This window comes from Cydia pomonella, chromosome 2, assembly GCF_033807575.1.
Source record: "Cydia pomonella isolate Wapato2018A chromosome 2, ilCydPomo1, whole genome shotgun sequence".
Taxonomy (NCBI): domain Eukaryota; kingdom Metazoa; phylum Arthropoda; class Insecta; order Lepidoptera; family Tortricidae; genus Cydia; species Cydia pomonella.
Genome location: NC_084704.1, coordinates 9,739,106 through 9,760,847, shown reverse-complemented (window position 1 = coordinate 9,760,847; position 21,742 = coordinate 9,739,106). Strand labels below are relative to the sequence as shown.

At 37.3% G+C, this 21,742-nt stretch overlaps 2 protein-coding genes across 3 annotated transcripts in view; one reads left to right on the top strand and one right to left on the bottom strand.

The window, feature by feature from the left end:
- Positions 1-610: 610 nt before the first annotated feature.
- On the top strand, positions 611-17,325 carry LOC133533481 (coiled-coil domain-containing protein 174). Of its 2 annotated transcripts, XM_061872475.1 has the most exons (8): positions 611-796; positions 1,757-1,807; positions 2,556-2,758; positions 10,355-10,537; positions 13,351-13,489; positions 13,796-13,937; positions 14,251-14,475; positions 16,486-17,325. In XM_061872475.1, exons 1-8 carry the CDS (start codon positions 752-754, stop codon positions 17,289-17,291), a joined length of 1,794 nt encoding a protein of 597 aa, XP_061728459.1. In that variant the 5' UTR covers positions 611-751; the 3' UTR covers positions 17,292-17,325. The 2 variants fall into 2 exon arrangements, with proteins under 2 accessions (XP_061728459.1, XP_061728463.1); XM_061872479.1 differs by lacking the exon at positions 1,757-1,807 and having other exon boundaries at positions 612-796.
- Positions 17,318-21,742, bottom strand: part of LOC133533545 (uncharacterized) — a 29,625-nt gene continuing 25,200 nt past the window's right edge. Inside the window, exon 4 of the mRNA XM_061872534.1 lies at positions 17,318-18,808. Within this exon, the coding sequence (XP_061728518.1) occupies positions 17,577-18,808 (1,232 nt within the window). The 3' untranslated portion in view covers positions 17,318-17,576. The remainder of the gene's footprint in view (positions 18,809-21,742) is intronic.

Genomic DNA, 21,742 nt, shown 5'->3' with positions numbered 1-21,742 from the left:
GTATTTCGTTTCACGGAATATTAGTACATCATTAATAATATTTGGAATGTAAAAAATACTTTGTCGCTAATTGCAAAAAATGGTCAATGTTTGATTTTTGGCATATGAACCATTTTTTTACATTTCAAATATTGTAAATATTGCAATTTTGTAAACGATGTGCGAAAGCGATGAAATGAAAAAATACTCTTGCTCCGGCCTAAAATCGGGTCCAGACAAAGTGTGAATGTAATTGGCACTTCAGGCCTGATAAAGTATGGATGTAATTATAACGTAGTGATTATATGCTCTTTGGTAATTATCACTTATAGTCCAGCTGATGTGTGTTCCGAAAACGCCCCGAATAATGTAATTCTTTTCAGATAATAAACTTGACAGTGGACAGAACCAAGAAAACCAGAAATAATCATATATTATTTTGAACATATTTCTACTTCCGTATACGTGTATATACTTTCAGTTTAGAACAACAATTTTGAATTTAGTTATATCTGGTTGTATCACTAGCATTAGAGACTGAAACGTGTATCATTTCGCAATATCCGATCGCTCTTTTTCTAGTCAAAGTGAGTGATTGTTCTCATCTAGAACGTAGTGATTATATGCTCTTTGGTTCTCATCTAGTGTCAGTGTCATTAAACTAAGTCATTATTTATAATTTATTTAATGATTTATTTCTTTGCGTTGCGTGATTGCACAATGTCTCTATGATATAAGTATTTATTTTATTGAAAAAATTAGTTGATCAATCATGAATGACAAGGGATCAAAAAAGATCTCATTCAATAAGTCTTCGGTAAGCGGATTCGTAATTGTTTTTTTTTGTATTCAAAATTATACAGTAGACCCTTGATTTGTGGAATATTCTAATCACAATAGAAACTTAACGTTTACTATTCCTTTGTTTCATATCTGTAGGTGTAGAGTTACTTTAATCTGTAAATCATCTGCAAATCTTCAAGCATTGCTATGATGGCCTACCAAACAAATAAATATAAATGATTTACAAATTTTAGCATGTGGTTTTAAAATATTAGCACCAGATTAGTATCCATTGTGGTGACGGTATAAACTGATAAATGGGTGATTCTAAGTTATCTTTAAAAACCTGAGACACATAGCCTCCAAAAACTTACTGAAACAGATGTATTTAACCCTAGCCCAATCTATTCTTACTTATTGCATACCAGTTTGGGGAGGTGCCACAAAAATGACATTTCTAGAACTTGAATGAACCCAAAGGTGTCTATTAAAAGTAATTCACTTCAAGCCTTTTAGATACCCTACCACATACCTGTATAAGTTATCTGACATTTTATCTGTTAGAAAACTATATATTCTATTTACCACCCTAAGACTGCACAAATCTATGCACTTTAATTCCATTGTACAAAATAGAAGAAGAAAAGATAATATTATACCAACTACGTCTATTAACACTACCTTTGCGAGTAGACAATTCACCACCAGGTCTGCAAAATTGTATAACTTCATCAATAAACAAATAAACATTTACCATTTACCTTATAATAAATGCAAAAAAATAATAATGGACTGGATAAAAAAGAAAACTTACCAAAATATTGAAAACATATTACTAAACATTACTGAATTTGAATAAACTTACATACATTATATACACGCAATAATACGAAAACGAAAAACACAGGTACACCAAACTCATGTTTTAATATTATTTCAAGATATAATATTTTTGTATTAATTTATTGTTTCATTGGATTTTATTACAATTAAGATTTTTGTTGAACTAAGAAAAGAGCGCACAGCACAGCAGCTCTTAACACAGGTAATGATTTACTTAAAAAGAGGTACTAAATACTATATGTTATCTCTAAATTACTCTTGATTGAATAAATATTTTTTTTTTAATTTTTAAGAGGTATTATCAATGCCCATCATACATAAACATACTTTAAAAAAAACAACGGGTTGCACTCCGGGAGTGCCGGCAGAAGTGAAAACTTGAATTACAGTACATATGGGGCTACTTTATAGCACTAGTGCGAGAAGTAGCATATTACGTTACTGTGTCGAACATTTAAAGGGCCATATGTACTGTAAAACGTTGTACGATACATGTGCGAATAGGTAATTCGCAACTTGTGTCGATTTAAAACACTCCCTTCGGTCGTGTTTTAATTTATCGCCACTCGTTTCGAATTTCCTATTTTTCGCACTTGTATCGTAATGTACTATATTAACATTGTGCATTGTTGATATTTTGGAGAAATTGAGTAGCAGTTTTATAAAAAGAGATAATTGTCTATTATACCATTTTTGAAGAGATCAGGTGAGAGACTACTCTCTGTAATTATATGAAAAAAGTAGTCTTTCCCCTGGTCTTGTCTAAAATGGTAAAAAAATAAAGAAATGACTGGTGATGTTGCAGGAGATTTTGTTTTAATAAAAATATTGTATAATTAGATCAAAATGTTAACATTTATGTGGTGCCGCATTTTCTTGTAAGCAATTACCTCTTAACTTAGAATGACCTAAATATTGGTTAGGTCTTCATAACTACCTTATTGTTTTAGTTATTGAGTTTGAGGGCAGAATTATTAAAGAAACAGGAAGAGGTACATGAGAAAAAACATTTGCCACAGTATCGAGTTGAAAACTATAAACCTCCAGTTGCCAAGACTAGCAGCAAAAATTATAAAGATCAGGAGAAAAGGACCTTTAAGGATAATCTTAAAGCAGTTGACACTGAAGAACTTGAAGCATGTAGAAAAGCTAAGTATGTAAAATGTTAATATCTCATAATGAAGTAGCCCTTCATGATCCCCTTAAAACCTTAATTGTGATATTATCTAGTGATATCCCTGCATAAGAATGAAACCCTAATTATTTTTTCTTAAAAACACCAATTTTTTAGACAGGTTAAATATGCCTGAATTTTCTTGAAAACATCATGGCGAAATCAGCTAATCTATGGGGTACAAACTGATTTGATTACTTTACAAACCCACTGTAGCACTTAAGTGGCTGAAAGATCTGATGCAAATAATTCTTAATTATTTATTATAATTCTTTATTATTTGCCACACACGTGTTAGACATTGCAAGGTTTTTTTTTTTTATACTACGTCGGTGGCAAACAAGCCTACGGCCCGCCTGATGGTAAGCAGTCTCCGTAGCCTATGTACGCCTGCAACTCCAGATGAGTTACATGCGCGTTGCCGACCCTAAACCCGCCCCCCCCCTCGTTGAGCTGTGGCAACCTTACTTACCGGCAGGAACACAACACTATGAGTAGGGTCTAGTGTTGTTTGGCTGCGGTTTTCTGTAAGCTGGATGCATAACTTTCATCCTGCCTGTTCGTAAGCATGGGTGGTGGGGCTTTTTATTTAGTGTAGGCAAAAATATATTACCTACACTAAATTAAAAGGAAAATAAGCATAGGTAAGCGTGCTCCACTAGGCCGCATCATCACTTACCATCAGGTGTGATCGTGGTCAAACACCTGCCTATCCTCCATAAAAAAAGAGCAATTTAATGATTAAGTTGCCCTCTTATTTTTTAATTTCATGTAATGATTGGTTACTTATATAGACAAAAGCAAACTTGTCCCTTTGGGGGATCTCTTCCAGTTTAACATTACAAGATGTGGGAAGAAAGTAAGAAAAAGGTGACAAACAAATAACACGTACAGTTGAGGAAATTGATTTGTTAGCAGTTTACGGTTCACTTTCCATTGGACTCTAACCATAAGTATGTACAACCAAATTTACTTGAACCGCAAATTGCTAAAGAATCAATTTCCTCAACAGTACAACAAAGTATCAAAAAGACAAATGGCATAGTACATCATTTAGAGGATAAAAACATATAACCTACACTAAGGTGACTGTGGGCAAGACCGGCATACTTTATTTATTTTTTACATTGGAGTATTCTAGCTCCGTTAATTATTCACTTACGTGACCGCTTGTAATCACATACGATGAAGAATTTCATAAATAATAGTTAAGCTATAGTGACAGATCATTTTAATCATAAATTAAGCAAAAACAATAGTATTTTTAAAAATTCGGCGAGTAGACGGACTTCCCGTGTAGTTTAAGTCCGTCTAGTAACGATATTAGCCATACTATGGGTGCTTATGTGTTCGTATTCGAATCCTTACAAAGAATGAAACAAGACAATGAAAAGTGTACTCTAAACTTGTTAATATAGGGTTTAGATTCGAAATAAACACAATTTTTCTTATTAAAAGGTAAGGTAAGGTAAGGTAATATATTACGTAAATGGGGTGGTAAACCTTTTTTGGAAAATAATTATACGTACTTATTTTTTGGACTTCTCAAATAAAATACCAATAGTCATTTTAAATTTACTCGTTGTTTTAAATTTACGGAGGTCAAAGAGGGTTACATAAATAAACTCATAGTAGAAGCAATTTTAAACTACGAACACCGTTTAAGTTTAAATCAAATAGTGATTGGCAAATCAAACTCCATAACACAAGTAGGTACCCTACATACGTAAATTTTCAGGATAAGTAAGGTGAAGAACCCACGTCACATAGCGCGGTACAGCGTTGGCGTGGCGCGTAACCTTGTATCACGGTGTAGGCAAAACGCCTCAACCACGATAAGTACAATAAATGTTCCGAAATAAAAAAATACGTACGGACTAATATGGCTGCAATGATTTTAATCTTCAAAACTGTCAAGAAAATATGACTACAACCGTATTCTAAAATTCAAGAGGAGTAAAAAGGGTAATAATATGTGTCATACATATAATAATATAACATATGAAGGCGATGATCATGGGTTCGAATCCCGGTAGGGGCATTTGCTTGTATAATCTACACAGATATTTGTTCCTCCAGTCATATTTGTTTTTGATGTATTTATCTATATAAGTTTGTATATGTCGTTGCCTAGCACCAATAGTAAAAGCTAAGCTATGCTTTGTTTGCGGCCAATATTTATTTATTTATTTACTTAATAGGTATTTTCTTATTTGTATTTTCGGTTACATAGTGCTGAGGATGAAGATCACATTTCTTTAGTAGTTTCGAGATTAAAATTGTTAATAAACACAAAACACAAACATCATGCGCAATGTCGTAAAGATGCGTATCTGTAGTAACCTTATAAAATCGTAGGTAATAAATAATATTTAAGCCATTTAACAGTTGGTAACCTCTGATTCAAGGAAAGTCTTGCCGGACGGACGGATGACGGACTTGCCTGGTGCATAGTAGACGGACTCTCCAACTTAGCAAAATTTTAATGTGATGGATGATGGGACGTATAATTACAAAACTAAGCCAATATCTGGTAATTTAAACACATAATAAAGATTGCCGGGTCTTATATTACTTACGTAGTCAATTTCTGGTGCAAATCTTGTCAAAACTATTTTCAACAATTTTATTTGCAGAGACTGTCACACTAGCACTTCGAGTTCCATACACGTAATGACTTGTTTACGTGGATTGCTCTGAAGTTCGTTGTCAAAGCCAGTTGCCAAAGCGGCAAACGCTTTCTAATTCAAAAGTTATAATGTGTTGACGGACTTGCCTTGTAGACGGTCTTGCCCACATTCACCTTAAATAAAAAGGAATGAGCAATGTTATGATTGAGAAGCCCTCTTATTTTTTAATTGTGATGATGGTGATGTACTGATGTAGCAGGGCGGTGGAACAGGTTTTAGGTTACTTTTCATTTATGTCATCTTGTCTTGGGTAATATAGGTATGGGTAAATATAGTTTTAATGCAAATTTCACAACCCAGAGTTGATTTTGGACTGCTCTAGATTGAAAACTATCCTGAATAGATTATTCCAAAATACGTACCAATTGACTGTGGATATCCTCTACACCGTGTCCAATAAGTTCGAATACAAACTTTTAGCACTTGCTGTATAGACATACGGATCGCTGGATATAAAATTCTTATTTTAATTTAAAAAGTATATTGACATAAACATAGTACTATAATTTCATGAGTCACGTATTTTTAGTTTGGCTTGAATACACGATGAAGTACGTTCGTGAAGAAATTATTAGAAAATTCCTTAAAGGCGACAGGCCATGTGCTATATTCAAGGCGTTACAACCGCATGGAATTAAACGGAATCTGGTTTATACTACTATAAAAAGGTATAAAGAGATCTCTTCTACAGAGGACAGGAAAAGATCCGGTCGGCCCCGCTCAGCTAGAACTGAAAAAGTGGTAAAGGCTATAAGAGAGCGAATTCGGCGGAAAAAACACCGATCTATTAGAAAATTAGCTGCTGATCTGAAAATTTCCAGGGGATCTGTACATAATATATTGAAAAAAGATCTTGGATGTCATGCTTATAAAAAACGAAAAGTACATGGCATTTCAGATGCAACCAAGAAAAAGAGAGTAGAAAGATGTAGCACCATACTTTCTTGGCACGCAGGTGACGAATTTGTTTTCTCAGACGAGAAACTCTTTGTGTTAGAGCAGCCTCATAACGCCCAGAACGACCGGTTGTGGGCAGCACGGATAGAAGACATTCCAGAGTATGAAAAGAATGTGCCTAGGTTCCAGAGCTCACCATCAGTGATGGTTTGGGGTGCTTTTTGTAAGAGGGGCAAACTGCCTCTAGTTTTTATTGATAAAGGCGTCAAAATCAATGCGGCATACTATAAATCGGAGGTTTTGGAGAAAAATGTTGCCCCAAATTTAAAAAATATGTTTGCAGACGATTATTATGTTTTCCAACAAGACGGAGCTCCGTCGCATACGGCAAACGCTGTTCAAGCTTGGTGCAAGGCTAATTTGACCGATTTTTTGCCGAAAACTGAATGGCCACCAAGTTCTCCAGATTTAAACGTACTAGATTATTTCGTATGGTCATACATGCTCTCGAAACTAAATAATTATAAAGTCGCAAACCTGAGCCATTTTAAAAAGGTTATCATGCAAATATGGGACGATATGCCGATGGATGCGGTGCGTGCCGCTTGTGACTCTTTTGAGAAACGTTTGAAACTTGTAAAAAAAGTTAAAGGTGGAGTTATTCCAAAACATTTGTTGTAAATATTGTATATAAATGTGGCTTTCATTTAATATAATTTTCATAACATAAACTACGCGTAAATTTATTTTATTAAGGATCATAACTGTATTCGAACTTATTGGACACGGTGTATATAATGTTCAAAAAGAATTAACCAGAAATATAAAATAATAAGAGAAGTACATCAAGTAAGCACGTAAGCACATACTGTTATTCAACTTGATGTACTATTATTATTTCTAGATATATCTGGTTAATTATTTTTAGACATTATACAGGGCGTCCCAAGTCTATGGGACATCAAGGGAAAGTACCTTAAATATCGTAGATAGGATATTTTGCTGAAAGAAGACTTTATGTTGTTTTTAAAAGTCAGTAATTTAAAGACTTTCTAAGAATTACTTGCTCCGTCTGGGATTCGAACGGACTTAAAATTTTGTCTCAAACATTTTGCGTTGTTCCTTTCTTTTAAAATACTATGTTACTTATGAAGAATTATTATTTTTTGTCCATTCTTTCGATTGGCATAGTAAAAATAGGGATGTTTTTTTTCACATTTAAGTCTGTTCGATTCCCAGGCGAAGCAAGTAATTCTTAGAAAACCTTTAAATGCAGAATTACTGAGATTAAAAAATAACATAAATTCTTTTTTGAGCAAAATATCCTATATACGATATTTGAGGTACTTTCCCTTGATGTCCCGTAGTCTTGGGATGCCCTGTATAGTGGATATTCACAGTCATTTGATATAATATTTCGAATAATCCATTCAGCTATTTTCAGTTTAGAGCAGTTAAAAGTCAACTCTGGATTGTCAAATTTTTTAACGTTTCCTAATAATTTGTAAGACCAAGTAGTGAAAATGTTATAGTATGTTATATATTTGTAAACTATGTACTCACAAAGTCCTTTCATTTGGTACCCCACATGATATACATATATATATATATATATATAATATATATATATATATGTATATATATATATTTTAATAATGTAAATGATATATATATAAAAGAAAAAAGTAAAAAAACTTTGTACTGCCGACTTTATGACGTCACAGTAACTACCCCCACCATTTTCGCGCTTATCATCTCATATATTTGTGTTGACTGAATGCTTGATTCCATATTTACTCATATCTGCGGTGGAAGCATGGTTCCATTTTTATCACTTGTCACTATGCCTGTCACTTTCGCACTTACATACTTGTTAGAACGTGACAGACATGGTGACAAATGATAAAGAGCCGTCCATCTTAGGCCTACTGAGATGACATGAGTGAAAATCGATTTCTAGAAGACTTCGAGAAAAGGCCAGGCCACTAATTGGTGGTATTCTGTTATCCCTCATTTTTTAATTTTATTTTATTATAATAAAATCAATTGATAACTAAGCCATCGTATGTAAGTGCTTTTATAATTTCATATTTGTGTTATTATCTAGTGATAACCAAAAGTCACTACCTAATCATAAAAAATAAATTAATAAAAATTAACCTTATTTTGGTACAGTCAAGGTATTAAACACTTATCACACGAACAAAGTGTCAAAAGTATGTATACAAAACCTTATTGCCTATAAATTAATACCTGGTTCTGGTTCTTAAACAACCTGCACTTGGAAAATCTGCGAACGATGCTGCTGTTCACCTTAGAGACAACGCTTTAGAAGAAGTAGGAACTTTTCGTTGCCGTTGAAGTCTATTGCGTAATGACAACTTGAGTCTCAGATATCTTCAAGGATTGCGAAAGCTACTGCAGCCTTTGGCAGACTCAATCAACGAGTTTGGAAATGACACGACCTCAGCCTCGACACTAAACTCGCCGTTTACAAAGCAATAATTTTACTTCTGTTGCTTTATGCTTCGGAGACCTGGTGTCTGTACAAGGGAGACATCAAATGTCTTGACTCTTTTCATCTAAAGTGTCTCCGGGCAATTCTTCGGCTGAGATGGCAGGATCGTGTTCCAAATTCGGAGGATCTGCGTCGTACTGGCATGACGGGTATAGAATGCCTACTCATGAAAGGTCAACCGCGTTGGTGTGGACACCTTGTACGCATGCCGCCATCAAGATTGCCTAAATTTGTGTTTTACTCCGAGCTAGCTTCGGGTAAAGGCAAGGCTGGTGGACAATATCTGCGGTACAAGGACGTCCTGAAACGCCACCTGTCGGCCACAGGACAGGCATATTGTGTGAGCCGTGGGAGGATCTTGCAACTCGGAGATCGGACTGGCGAACTGCGATCAACACTGGTCTCAACGACTTCGAAAGTGCACGCCTCGAAGATCTTGACGCTAAACGCCAGCTTCGAAAATCTCGGCCTAAGTCCTCTTATACACTTACGACTCAAATGGCGAGCTTTACTGTATGACTTGCGGCCGAAAGTTTAAAACAAAACTCGGTTTCGCAAGTCACGTTTGAGCCCATGCACGTCAGAATTTAAAAAATACCTGATTTGTCCGGGTGTCGCCGTCGACGGATGCGTCTGGGAGGACATCATCATCATCAATACCTGGTTCTCACTTGTTGGATGTAGGATCCGGATTTAACCGGATGTCCCAGTGGCAGAACATTTTATATGAAGCTATTCACACTTGGCCGACACCGATTTGCCTGCAACTAGGACATTAAAATCCGGGCCCGACATCCGACAAGTGGGAACCAGGTCTAAAGGTAGTGTGTACATATTTTTGCCACTTTGTCCATGTCGATATTTAATACTATAAAGACTGTACTAGCATGGTTCATGGTTTATTATGGGTCTTACCTGTGATAGTAATTCAAACACGAAGGGTACGGTGACAGGTGTCATCGTCATACAATTTATAGTTTGTGTCATCCGCCATGACGCGGAAATTTGTCAAATCTAACCTTTATTAATATGACAATACGAGTCAAGGCACGCGTCTTCGTGAATGACACGATCTATATAATATTAAATCACCAATCTCCCAAAATTGTATTGAGATGAAACTGTATTAAATATATTAAAAACGGGTCACTCACATATTCTTCTCCGCCGGTCCGTCAACGCGAGCTGTCGACTTATATTATTATAGGTGAGTGACCCGTTTTTGCTTGAGCTTTTTCGACTTATTATAGGTGGGTGACCCGTTTTTAATATAGTTAAAATGTCTGTGTCTCACGAAAGTTTTGTTATTAAAATTGTACCCTTTGTGTTTGAAAAATACTGCAGTTTTGATTGTCACCTGACAATATTAAGTTGGCAGTAAAACAGCTGTATACTGGTTTATTCTAAGAGATGAGCTTGGTTCATTGGTTCTAGGAGGTGGGTATTTTTAATGTCGTATTTATCCCCCAGACAGGCGTTAGAAAAGAAGGCAGAGTTGTATGAGCACTTGGCGGACAGTTCTGGGAATTCAGAGTTGAGTGGTAGATTTCTGGTGGACTTCCAGTCCAAAAAGCTGCAGGAGGCGGAAGAAGAGCTCAGTCCACCGCCCGAGAATGATGTGTATCAGAGTGTTGACGACGATGACAATGAATGGTAAGTTAATAGTACATTACTATAGAGGCCGGGAAACGTAGGGTTCCAGGCCAAGTAGATATATACGGCTGAGCGTAGCGAAGCCGGATAGAGATACGTGGCCGGCAACCCCGTTTCTCGCCGAGATATGTATAGTGCTTTTCTCATACTTGCAATTAAAACAAAAAAATTGAAGTTAATTTGTTTTGTGGCGACCTACTCGGCTCGCCACTCTACCAGCGGTGTACAATCTTACGCGCGTAAGTCCGCGCGCCTGCGCGATGCGCCACCGCCGTTGCTTAGTAACGAATATTATCACCGTACCAAGCTAACTGATAGTAGAAGCTAGTTGATGGTTGGATGCCAAGATGTTGTGTCACAATTTGACGTTAAAAAACAAAAGAAGGTTGCTTTACAGTCCTAGGTGTGTAAGGCAGTATGAAATTCCTTTACATATCATCTTCACTCATCGCACCTGATATATAGTATTTCCGGACCTAATTTGACGTAAGTCATGTCATCATTTCATAGCAAGTTTGAGAAAAGTATCTTTACTTGAAAAGCTTATGCAATAATCCTCTAGCTGAGCTAAGAAAATGTATCTAAGACTTCAAAGACTTCCTCGCCTCGCTAGGGTTCCGTACCTCAAAAGGATAAAACAGAACCCTTGTAGAATCACTTTGTTGTTCGTCTGTCTGTCAAGAGTTCAAGACCCTTTATCTCGGGAACGCGTAGAGGAATCGAGTTGAAATTATAATCATATACTCATCAGGTCTACAGTCCCTTGAAGCTGTGAAAAATTCAAACTTCTAAGTTAACATAAAAAATATATACAGCCGTTTATGCCGCGAAATTATAATAAATTTGCCAAGTAATATTGTTTTATACTTGTACAGGGAAAAAGCTGAAAATTATAAATTAAAAAAAAAAAGTTAAATTTTTACGGAACCCTCAGTGGGCGAGTCCGACTCGCGCTTCTCCGGTTTCAAACGAGCAGACGAATCGCCTGATGGTATGCGATTACCGTCGCCCATGGGCACTCGCAACACCAGATGGGTTGTAAGTGCGTTACCGGCATCTAGGATGGGAGTAGGTACACTATTTTCTTGACGACTTATCGGTCCGGAAATACCGCAGCTCGCAGGCGACAGTTAATCCCATAGTTTAGCTGTGCGAGGCAGAAGGTTACTGAAGAAACGCACAGTTCGGGGCTGCAAACCATCTAAGTGGTGAAGATTTACCCCCTTATTCATAAACGTGTACTGAAGTTAAGATCCCGCAAATAATCGTTTGTCCCTTTCCATCATACCAATACGTCGGGAAGGGACAAACGATTATTAGCGGCATCGTAACTTTAGTACTCGTTTATGAATAAGGGGGTAAATTGTTAATTGCAGTTTATTTGCTATTCATTTAATACGTAAAACGATTACGGGTGAAGGATGTCTCATTTTTTTACAAACGAGGGGAGGAAGTCTTGATAGTTCTTGTGTATTAATGTCCAATTAAACTTATAATAGCCAATTTTTTTAATATTTTTTATTTGTGTAAGAATCAGTGGCGTTATTTTATGTTAAGTTGCACATTAATACATATTGACTCATCGCCCCACAACGAAAAATCGGAAAAAAAAGAATTACATAGATTGCTTAGTGTTAGATTTTACGAACCGTAGAAAAATATAACTTCGACGAAATTAGGAGCCCACTTCTGTATCAAATACACTACAGATATTAGCATTGTACAAATAATAATACTCGTAAAACTGAACATTATTGTGTTTAAGATGCAATTTCAATGCTACGTCGTTGGTTTTCTATGGTTACCTTAAGCTTCCTGCACATTTTGAACATATAACATTGAACATTTAACTGTAGATATCAAAACTTAACAGTAAACAAGAATGTAACCGGTACCTTATTGCAGAGAGAGAGAGGAGGGAGGTAGTCTAAGACAAAAATGTGCCCTCTATTTTGAAAGGCGCAACCGTAGAGTAGCTGTAGAGTAGAGTATGCTGCGTAGAGATGTGGCCTCGCTCTGCATTTTCTATCGCATGTACAACGGGGAGTGCTCCGAGGAATTGTTCGGATTAATCCCTGCCGCTTCTTTTCGCCATCGCCCTACGCGACAACATTTCCATCCTCACCACTTAGATGGTTGGCAGTCCAACTGTGCGTTTTTCCAGGAACTTTCTGCCTCGCACAGCTAAACTGTGGAATGAACTGTCGCCTGCGGTATTTCCGGACCGATACGACCTTCAAACCTTCAAGAAAAGAGCGTACTCCCATCTTAAAGGCCGGCAACGCACAACGCACCCCTCTGGTGTTGCAGGTGTCCATGGGCGGCGGTAATCGCTTACCATCAGGTGATCCGTCTGCTCGTTTGCCTCTTCTACCATAAAAAAAAAAAAAAACCGATGGCGCTGTACTGCGCCGTATAGGGAGCGTGCATGAACTGTAGGAGGCAGCACAGGAGCCGTCAGATTTTTGGCGCGAGGCGTAAATGTGATGTTTATTGTTCCGATGTAGCCCACAAGATGGCAGAATCTACTATGCACAAGAAAACACGTGACGTGTAAATGTACATGTTTATTGTTCCGATTCAGGCCACAAGATGGCAGACCCTCCAACGCGCACGGCCCCTATGTTTTGTGGTCACTAAACTGTCAAACGTCAACTTTCGACAGTCACAGTTACCTTATAAGAGCCGTAAAGCGCCATCTCGTTTAGCTGTGCAATTCGAAGCACGAAATTGTATTAGGCTTTACACATCTTACACAATCAATAGATCTGTGCCAGTACCTTGCATGTAATTTATGTGCGTGTGGTTTACAGGACCGAATTCACAGACTGTCTGGGCAGAACACGCAAGTGTCACAAGTCCGACCTGGAGCTGTATGTCAAGCGCGACCAGGAACTCATGCGCGCCATGGCCAGGGAACAGGAAGACACGAGGGATGAAACACCTCAGAATGTATGTGATACTAATGTAACGTAATTAATGTATGTAAGATAAGTAAGAATATGATTATATAACCCATATTTTTTTAATGTTTCATGGAAATGTAGATAATTGTTCCATGCTATGAATGATTAGTAACTAACAAACACTCAACCTGACAGCTCACTGGTTGTGGTTTGTAAAAAGCCTCGACTTGCGCCGCATGTGTGTTCCTGATTTTTAAAAACGTGTTGTGTTAGGTATATTTTACATAAATCATATTTAGCATTTTTTCTAAGTTCGCATAACTAAACTAATATTTCATTTATTGTATTCCAGGAAGTTCCTCTAGTTGAGAAACCTCTATTGGTGCAAAAAACGAATGACTATTTGCAGTCTTTGCGTGAAAAATGGGACCAGAAGGAACGAGAACTACTCGCTAAAGACAAGGATATACATTACCAAGACTTGCTCTTCGATGGTTTGTACAATACTTTGATGTCTTACATTATTCACTGTATAACAGACTAACAGGGATTTGATTCAGTAAAAAAAGTAAATACGGAGATTTCAATTTTCTTAGATTTCATCATGTGGTCTCTTATTTTAATGGTGTTAAAAATGACGTTCGGGTTACACATGAGCATTTATTTACTACAAAGTTAAAACAAGTAGTAGTATAGTAGGTAAGTACAGCTCTCTACTTAAGTTTTTGGTAACTCGAAACTTCATACCTAAATCGCTCTCTTCTGAAACGATATCTCTAGTTTGTTGATTGTATCCACTCGTTACAGAGGCCCGCATCCACGGCGTCGGCTACTTCTCGTTCAGCACCGACGAGGCCGAGCGGCGCAAGCAGATGGAGGCGTTGAAGCGGGAGCGCGCGGAGACGCTGGCGGCGCAGCAGGAGGCGGAGCGGCGGCGCGCGCGGCGCGACCAGCTGCTGGCCGCGCGCGTGGCCGCCGCCAGGGCCCGCCAGCGCGCCCGCGCCGGCCTGCCGCCCGAGGAACCCAACAAAGGTAAACACATGCATAGCGCCTCTCGCGTACACCGGGGGTATTTCGCTTCGTAACAATACTTAATTATTCGAGGGTCGAATGGGTCGAAAGTGATCCATTGCACCCGAGATACTTTGGCGCACGAACGAACGTATAGCGCCAATATGTCCGAGAGTAAAAAAGGGTGAATTCCCCGCACTCTACTTTTTCAAGGAAAGTAAAATAAATATGAATAATAAAGAACGCGTGTTAAATCTTTTAGATTATGTCTTTACTGAAAAACGTGGGTAACAGTCGTCATCGGTAGTTACATAGGTATTTTAAATTTCAACCCCGCTTTATGAAAAGTGAACTTTCTAATCCGAAGTTATAATAGTTCATTGTTGAAGAGGCTAGAAAAAAGTGATCAATAGATGAACGAGTTAGTTTGAAGGCTAACCCATTAGGGGAGGCCTTCGAAGATACGAGTCCATCTATTGCACATTTGGCCGAGTATAAACAAAGTACTTTTCTCAAACTTGTAATTAAATGTAGATATGACTTACTTCAAATTAGGTCCGGAAATACTACATATCAAGTGCAATGAGTGAAGATGATATGTAAAGGAATTTCATACAGCCTTACACACCTAGGCCTGTTAGGTAACTTTCTTTTGTTTTTAAACGTCAAATTATGGCACGTCTTGGCATTCAACCATAAGAAACCTATAAGCAAAATTCTGCCATACTGCTTTTTTGTCTTTTTTCTTTTTTTTTCTTTTTTGTATTAATAGTACATTTTGATGCTAGTGCGGAAAGTATGTCATTACGTCACGAGTACCGAGAATCAAGCGCAAGACAAGGCAAGACTCGGGACCAGTGAAGAATGACATTTCTGCACGTGTATCGAACGCCTTTTTTTAATACAGTTGCGAAAAAATAACAAGTAATTTTTTATGCATGTTCTATATGGACTATAAGACAGAAACAATTGTAAATATAAAAGATTATACTATTATTACCTTAATATCGTTATTTACGATTATTTGTATATCGTATATTTAAATTGTATGAAAACAATATCGAATGTTGCCTTTGGAAACTTAAAACATTCTTGCAGTAAAAAAAACGCCTCTGCTTTAACAGGCATTTCGGCAGCTATTCCGTTCCATTCAGACAACTTATTAAGAACGGTTTTTCAATATTCAATATTAAAAAATAAAAGTGTTATAATGATGAAGAGGTAAGTAATAAAATATGAAATATGCTTATATTTATTATTTTTACATTAACAGTAGGTTTTTATGTTGATTACGATTTTTAAAGGAAACTAACGTTAACACTCATCAATAAGTAGTCATGAATTGGAACAAGTGGAAAAGTAAAAAGCACTAGTTCGCGAAATCCAACTTTCCGCACGCTAAACAGCTACGTAAAGTAGCACTTTTTGAGCAACTGTATTAAAAATATTATTTCTGGGTTTCCTGAAGGGGAACGAAAATTTGATACTTATAACCTATCACATAAGGACATGAAACAATCATCATCATCATTATTTTATTTTATTATTATTTCATTGCAAGTTTGAGAAAATCAGTATACAAATCTCGGCGAGAAACGGGATTGCCGGCCGCGTATCCCTATCCGAGCTCGCTCGCTCGGCCGTCTATATCTACTTGGCCTGCAACCGTTCGTTTCCCGTCCTCTATAGTAATGTACTATTTCACGACTACTGCGAGTAATTTTATTAAATAGCTATACATAAAGTTCGCCTTTCTACTTAGCTTTTCCTAATTGTATGTAACTTTTATAATGTGTTTTTGTACAGTAAAGAGTTTGCTACTACTACTGCTATATTATATAATATAGGTAATTGTTGTACGGGAGACGACAATTTCTTATTTTTACCAACTTAAACTCAATATTGAAAACAACCAACATTGCAGTCACTTTCATTTTTGTAGGCGTACGGAGTATAAACTTGTGCATTCTTAACACGCTTCCTCAAAATGTTTATTTCTTACTTCATTGGTCTCTTTTTGTTTACTCACAGAGGAAGAAAAAGACTTCACAACATGTCTCTTACAATTTTTGACGCAACAAAAGGATGAAGCTGAAGCAGCTGCGAAAGAAAAAGAGAAGAAGCTTAAAGAAGAACAAGAGAAAGAAAGACAAAAGTTGCGAGAGGCTTACGTCAGAGAATGGGACATTGGTAAAGACGGTGTTGAAGGAAAACTAAAGAAATTCAGGGAAATGACGCAAGAAGAGTATGTTGAGCAGCAAAGAGCTAAAAGGATAGACGAATTCGCTCCCATACAAGGCTCTAGTAAAGACAAGTCAAACTATTTCTTTGATGATAAAGGTAACATGGTATCTTCTGATGGGTCTCCATCTTCGAATTCATGTTCAGATAAAATACCCAAAGTAAAAACTCCCCCGCCACCCACGTGGTCAGATGTAAGGCCCATAGCAAATGCTTCCCCACCTCCTAATATAAGCGATTTAGAACCTGAACAAAAAGGTTTATATTTTACGAGCAAGAAATCTAAACCTAAATATAATGTGCAGTATAAAAACTTCGTAAAAACCAGTGAACCAAGTCCTATACAAAATGAAATTAGTGACGAAGAAGTTGATGAACGACAAAAAGACACGGAGAAAAGAAGACATGATTCCTATCATGCGCAAGTAGCTCCGCCTCCAACATATGATTACTATGGACCTGTGCCTAAAAAAGCTAAGAATCACAAACCATTCGAATCTGATATTAGAGAAGCATATGCTCAGGGATCCAAAAGTTTGGAACCTAAGTCAAGCAGAGAACGTATACCTCCCAATTATGACTTCACATTTGATTGATTTTAATAAAAAAAATACTAATAATGTAAGTAAAGTGCAAGTTTTATTTCATAGCAGTATTGAAATAGCATCGCCAATTAGTTTATAGCTATAACTTTACTGTAAACTACACTAATATCACAATGATGAACACTGATACGTTTGAAATAAAATCCATAATAAAATATCACTTAAAACAGATACCTACAACTGTTTTCAAGTTGTTAGCATAGAGATCAATATTACATAGGTTTAACTATGATACGGCTGTTTGTGAGTTAAGCAGGTATAAAAATAATCTTAAATCTACAAATTTACTGAGCAAATAAGAACTATTAGCGTGTAACTAAATGTTATTCGTACTGAGTTGTTTTTACGACGAGGTGCTGGTGTAGTTGTCTGTATTGTTATTGACTCCCTAGTGGTCAAAATGGTGGGGACTGTTGTGGCTTCCATAGTTGTAGGTTCAGTAGGTTTTTCTGTAACTAGAACAGGAGCTTTAGACACAGGAGGGCTCCCGTTTTGTTGAAGAGCTTCTGCTGTAGGAATACCACTAGTTGCTTTCACTGTGTCCATAGTTGGCGGTTGATCTACTTTAATTAATTCTGTAGTTTTTATGTGAACGGTGTCTGTTGGGTTTACAAGTGGAGAATCATTTTGCATATGATCAATAGAATTCATGGTTTGATCGTTTGGCATGATTTCGGTTGTGCTCGTCGGTGGTTCAGCATGTAGTTTGTTTGTGGATTTTGTGTCTATAGCAGTCTGTTGAACAGTTTCTGTTGGTTTGACCGTATCGCTTTCAACGGTATTCATATTTTCTGTGGTTTTCATAGCAGCATCAGTCTCTAACATGCTTTTAGCTGTAGTAGCCAGAGACGATTCCTCAATTTTTGCAGCTTCTGTAATTTTGCCTGCTTTGTTGGATTCTGCCGTAGTTGGAGAGTCGGTGCAAGGTGGCTCGTCTTCTTTTATGGCATTCGGTTTTTCTGTTGGATCACTGACATGAATCTCAATTTCGATAAGTGGATTATTGACAGCAGTCGATGTCTGCATATTGTCTATATTAGCAACAGTACTTTGAGTATTGTCTTCACTGTGCTGTTCGACTATTATATTGACTGGTTGATCTGACTGCATATTTCTGGATTGCTGATTCATATTACCATCAATGTTAGATGCATCATTTTCAGTTACAATAAGTTTATTATCGTGCGTCACGTTATTCATCTCCTTTGAACTAAGGTTAGACATATTGTGAATTTCTGCGTCATCGTTGCTGATTATTCGGTTCTTCCTTTCATGCTTTATTAAATGTGGTGCTGCATAAGCTGTTCTTTTTTTGATCCGCGCATTGTGTGTCTTAGCTACTAATTTGGGGAGAAGAGCGAAGGCCTCGTTCTCTCTCTCAGTGTTAGGTCCATTGCAGAGGTCGCCCCGGCACGGACAGGTCATTTTCCACGTTTTGGTCGAGTTGCAATAGACTGGGTAACACTCATCCTGATACACCTTTACGCAGTATCGCGACTCCACTCGAGCTGAAATGTAATAATAAAAATATACGACACTTTATTAAGTTCTAGGCTTATCACTACATACATAGGTAAACATAGAGTACGTATATACTTAGAGCAGGATTTCCCGAACTATGGGTCGCGAGAGAATATTTAGTGGGCCCTAACCACCCTGTAATTTGAGCGTGAGCGATATTTCGTACCCCTTTTTAGGACGGTCAAGGGGTGGGTCCTGAATTAGGCAGTTTTTGTTAGGTGCGTCGGAGCATTTGGGAACCACTGACTTAAGAGGTTTAATTCACTCATAACTTGCAATAGATACTGCTTGTTGTAAAACGAAACCTAGGTACACTTTGTATAGCATAGGTAAGTAGTTGAATATGTATGGTAATTTTTTCCACATACCTAACTTAAGAGGATACATTAGTGCTTATTCCATACAATGGTTCTCGACATTTTTTTCCTCTCTAGATTTTGGCCCTAGATGAATATTTTTTTTAAATGAGTTCGATATTATCAGTATCTACGCATATTAACAGACAAATACGCCGTAAACAGACGCCTAGCATACAAGATCAGCAACAATAAACGCAAAAATCAAAACGGTCATCACAGATAATTTTTTTCCCATTCTCATTGGTTAAATTTTAGAGGAGGAAAATGTCGAGAACGAAACCTCTATTTCTGAGAATAGTACGCAGGATTTTTCGCTTGAGCTGCAGTTATCCTTATCGCACTAATTTTATGAGCTGTCCCCGTCAGTGCGATGGAGATATTTACCTAAAATTTTAAATTCTGAGTAGGGGCTCACCGGGTAATTAGAAGTGTGCGCCGATTAAACAATTATCGGCGGCGGCGTTTGCCAATAAATAGGTGGCGGCGGCGTGTTTTCGGCGTGACCTTTACTTTCAGGTTTTTTAAGAAAAATCAATAATTTGTTATTTTTCTTGATAATTTGATTAATATAGGTTGCTATGGTCAGTAAAGTAGTAAAATAGGGTTTGGAAATGAATGTAGGATAGGTATAATAACTTGATTTCCCAACTTTCACTAGTAACTGGCTTGCATTAAGGGGTTACCTGGTCCCAATGACCTTCAATCCGATCTATAGCTCTCATTTTTCTTATGATTTCCATGGCATATCGTATTAAAATTAAAAATGACGTATTATAACAAAATTCCAAATATCCTTGAAATTTGATGGACTGCTAATACTGCTATGGCTTCCATTTAATGATAGATAGATAGATAAATCATTTATTTGGCAGCTGCAAAAATACACAATATAAAGTTTAAATCATCATAAAGAACACAAATTATTACAGGAACAAAATAAAAATGGCACAAAAGAAAATTGAGACAACAAAATAGGAATAATTAATAAACAATAAAATAAAATAAAAGTACCTACCTACATACTGTGTGCGTTGCAGCAGGACATAAGGGTCACGGCTCAGTGATACTCTTCACTCTTTCGAGTAAGCACTGGTTTTCTGCCGGAACCCAGGTCACAACAGATGTACATTAAATAAAATGAGGGTATGTGTGTGTTACATGTTTTAATTAATAAATATGTATATATATATAATACTGAGATAATAGATAAGTCGGCAAGTGTGTGAACAGTGTGTAGGCCCCTTAGTCCTCGTGACTGCCATCTCCACCATGTTAGATTCTGAAATCTGCGACCAAAAAGCCGTATGGAATACCAGCGGTTTGTTTTACGAGGAGAATATTTTTAAAACTATGTTTAAATGATTTTTTGGATTTCAGCTCTCTCAAAGGCGGGGGTATATCATTCCAGCATTTGGTCGCAAGATAACGGAAACAACCGGTAAATGCAATTGTCCTATGAGGATGTACTTCTAAAAGGCAACGTCGAGTAGATTTTGTACCGTGTCGAGTGTGAAAAGAAGAAATATTAATTTTCGAGTGAAGATACATGGGTGACTTGCATTTTTTAATGGTTTTCTTGCCGTACAAACATGAGTACAAGCACCAGTTTTCTCATTGCTGAGGATCGCCACCACATGTAACCTGTTTCCATTTCATGCGGTCATAAGCCGGGTGGACTACACGGTGCAGACTGCCGCAAGAACTCTTCATAGCATTCGACTATCTCACATATGCTCCAACTCGAGCATGTTTGCTATTCATTCGGTTCGGCCTAAATTCATGTGTTTCTCCGCATCATGCCACCAACTACTACAAAAATGTTTGGTTAATTGAAAGCCCCAGTGACCCAGGTGATTGTAACCATAGTAACGAGTAACAGGAAAATGTTGCTTCACCCATTTACAACTTGCACATTTCCGTGGGGCAAGCTTTTGCGCGGTCCGCCAGATTGACAGTGAATCTTCAGAGGGCCTACCACGAACCACGTTCGACGTGTTGCCTCTCTATCGCACTTGTAAATTCGTACGTAAGTGTGACAGGGAGGCAACACGTTGAACGTGGTTCCCGGTAGACCCTCAGTGTTGTCACTCAGTCTCTCTTTCTATTTCTCGACATTTTTTGGCACACGAATTTTTTAGGATATTCAGGGTGTCCGGAGTTTTCGATAATAGTCGCAACATTAGTCAGTTAGTTTTCCTTTTCTGTTCTGATGAGATCCCATAGTCCCATGGTACATGAGCCCTGTATTTTCATTGCCTAGTTAAGTATTTTCATGACGGAGCATTCTGCCTTCTGCTCTTCTTGATGCTTCAGCAGATTAAAGCACCGATTAAAGTAACTGAGGATTACTCAGTTACTTTAATCGGTGTTTCAAATCTTTTGAACAACTGGCTATTATTCTGTTTCATTTAATTAATCCATACAAATACTATTTATTTGACAACTGTAACATGTATAATACAAAAAAATCCATATTGCAATCCAAATATCAACTTCGAATAGTCAACTAACAACACTCAAGGTCACGCCGATTTCACGCCGATCATTTATCGGCGGCGGCGG

Bases quoted from the DNA above. Each gene is read 5' to 3' on its own strand.
- LOC133533481 (XM_061872475.1), top strand. From the start codon at position 752: ATGAATGACAAGGGATCAAAAAAGATCTCATTCAATAAGTCTTCG. The intron at 10,538-13,350 runs GTAAGTTAATAG...TGTGGTTTACAG, and splicing joins GACGACGATGACAATGAATG to GACCGAATTCACAGACTGTC. The intron at 14,476-16,485 runs GTAAACACATGC...GTTTACTCACAG, and splicing joins GCCCGAGGAACCCAACAAAG to AGGAAGAAAAAGACTTCACA.